The 2,562-nt window shown below is 57.8% G+C and overlaps 1 protein-coding gene across 1 annotated transcript in view; it reads right to left on the minus strand.

Moving 5' to 3' along the window:
• The window catches only part of TIMM44 (translocase of inner mitochondrial membrane 44), a 13,709-nt gene extending 11,453 nt beyond the window's left edge, over positions 1-2,256 (minus strand). Inside the window, exons 1-4 of the mRNA XM_033520101.1 lie at positions 1,941-2,256; positions 1,313-1,483; positions 801-881; positions 6-151 (exon numbers count right to left, since the gene is read on the minus strand). Of these exons, the coding sequence (XP_033375992.1) occupies positions 6-151; positions 801-881; positions 1,313-1,396 (311 nt within the window). The 5' untranslated portion in view covers positions 1,397-1,483; positions 1,941-2,256. The remainder of the gene's footprint in view (positions 1-5; positions 152-800; positions 882-1,312; positions 1,484-1,940) is intronic.
• Positions 2,257-2,562: the final 306 nt, after the last annotated feature.

The raw sequence follows: 2,562 nt of genomic DNA on the forward strand, positions 1-2,562 counted from the left end.
CCTGGGAGATGGCTTTGAAGGCTGCAGTCCTGCCCAGCTTCTCCCCTCCCCTGGTCACCGACTCTGCCGACTGCTTGGCCGTTTTGGCCGCTTCCTCCACGCCCTCCTTGATCTTCCTGCCCAGGTCGCTCCTGCTGACCTCGTCCAAGCTCTGCAAACAGGGAAAGGTCATTCCTTTCATTCCATTCCAGCTCCAGGCCTCGCTCCCAGCCCCTCCCCAGCTCTCCTGGAGCCCCTTCAGGGGGCTCTGAGCTCTCCCTGGATCCCCCCAGCTCTCCTGGAGCCCCTTCAGGGGGTTCTGAGCTCTCCCTGGATCCCCCCAGCTCTCCTGGAGCCCCTTCAGGGGGCTCTGAGCTCTCCCTGGATCCCCCCAGCTCTCCTGGAGCCCCTTCAGGGGGTTCTGAGCTCTCCCTGGATCCCCCCAGCTCTCCTGGAGCCCCTTCAGGGGGCTCTGAGCTCTCCCTGGATCCCCCCAGCTCTCCTGGAGCCCCTTCAGGGGGCTCTGAGCTCTCCCCAGAGGGGATCCAGCCCCGGGAGCAGCTCCATGGGCTCCTCTGGATCCCCCCAGCAGCTCCACGTCCTTATTTCAGGCAGCTCTGCAGCTGGTGTCTCTCTCCTCTCCATCCTCCAGATCCCAGAGGAATTCTGGCTGGGTCTGCTCTGACACACTCAATCCATTATTTTATTAAAGCTCCAGGGTCTGAATCCCCTCTGGAACAGCAGCACCTGCCAATAATGACAATTCCAGCCCCCCAAAAACCCAAGTCCAGCAGAGCTGCCCTGGGGAAAGGTCCTTTTACCTCTTTAACCGTCCCTGTTATTTCTTCAAGTTTCTTTTTAATCACTTCTGAGGTCTTCACTGTTTCAGATTCAATGGTTTTCTGGGGGAAAAGAACATTAATCAAGAGGCAGGAACTACTCAAACCCAGCTTGGATGGAGCACAATCCATTAAAGCTGGAACTGAGGGCAGAAAAAGCGACGTTTCAGGGGCTCGTGGCCTGAGTCAGCAGCAGCAGCAGCAGCTCAGAGCTCTCTGAACAGTGCAAAAGAAACATCTGATGCTCAATTTAATGCCTCATTATTTGATCTGCTCAGAAATGCAGCCAAGTGTCTGCTGGAAAGACTTTCCACCGAAAAATAAACCCCGAAACATTCCAGCAAATAAACACTGCGAGGGAGCCATTCAGCACCCAGCGCCTCCAGCCAGGCAGAACTTCTCCTGAGCAGTTCAGCCGTGAATTCCAATTTTCCCTGGGAGCAGGGAGAGCCCAGGGGCTGCCCAATAAACCAGGGAACACTCCCAGCACTCACATATTTCCTCCTCGCTTCCCGCAGCGCGTCCGACTCCTCCAGCTTCTTCGCCTCGTCTCGGAATTTTTTGATGCTTTCCTTCATCTCTTTGTTTTTGGCTAATTCCTGTTTGATGTTCTCCACAAAACCTGAGATGAATCCCTTCCTTCCTCCCGAGGAGTAGCATCTGGACTGGAGGAAACCATTCCATGTTGGAGAATCCCAAGGGATTGCAGCAAACGGGACCCAAAGTGCCCAGGGCAGGGGTGGGTGGACCCAAGGCAAGCACTGGGTCACTTCTAGAACGTGTGGGAAACGTGGAGCTGCTTGGAAAAGCAGCAGCTGATCCTTCACAGAGCCACAAGTGCAAGGGATTTCATGGAATCCCAGGATGGAATGGGTTGAAATGACCTTAAATCCCAGCCAGCTCCATCCCCTGCCATGGGCAGGGACACCTCCCACCGTCCCAGGGTGCTCCAAGCCCCATCCAGCCTCAGCTACCCCAAAATTCCTTGAGTTCCACTTAAAAAAGTGGAATTTTCCAGCCTGGAGCTGGCTCTTCCCAGAGCCACATCCCCATCCAGGCCTCTGCTGGATGAAAGTGAAAACACTTTGGGGTGGAAATGGAATAAATTGAGGTGGGACCAACCTGGGGGGAGGCCAGGGCAGGGCTGCTGATCCTGTGCAGGCTCCTGGGGAAGGCAGGGATGGGATAACGGCGGGACAGGAGCCACAGCCCGCTGAGGAGACATTTCTGCAAGGAAAAGAGCACAGCAGCAGCTCAGGGACGTGGATTTGGGACAGCAGCGATGCACAAATCCCTCCTGGAGCTGAAACGTGAGAAGCACACGGGTTTTTCTGGGGAAACTCTTCCAAACACAACTTTCTGTCAGCTCTGGAGGGTGCCAGGACAATCCCTGGATGCTTCTGCTGCCCCTGCCGAGGTCAAACGTGCCAATTCCTGCTCTGGAAGGGCTCAGTGCTGAGCTCAGGGCTCCCAGCAGGGGAATCCAAATCTGCATTCGCTCTGGAACCCCGGCAGGTCCGGAACGGAGCAGAAATCCCGAATATCTCTTCGAACTCGGGGCACGGAGCTGCCCCGGGCGGGCCGTGAGGGAGGCGCTCCGGGCCCCGCTCCCAGAACCCGGCACAGCCGCCCCAAACGGGCCCGGGAGCGGCTCGGGACACGCCGGGGGGACACGGAGGGGACACGGAGGGGTCACGGCCCCGCCGGAGGCTGCGGGAGCCAGCGGGGCCCGGCCGGGAGCGGC

The sequence above is a fragment of the Parus major genome, chromosome 28 (genome assembly GCF_001522545.3).
Source record: "Parus major isolate Abel chromosome 28, Parus_major1.1, whole genome shotgun sequence".
Lineage (NCBI taxonomy): Eukaryota > Metazoa > Chordata > Aves > Passeriformes > Paridae > Parus > Parus major.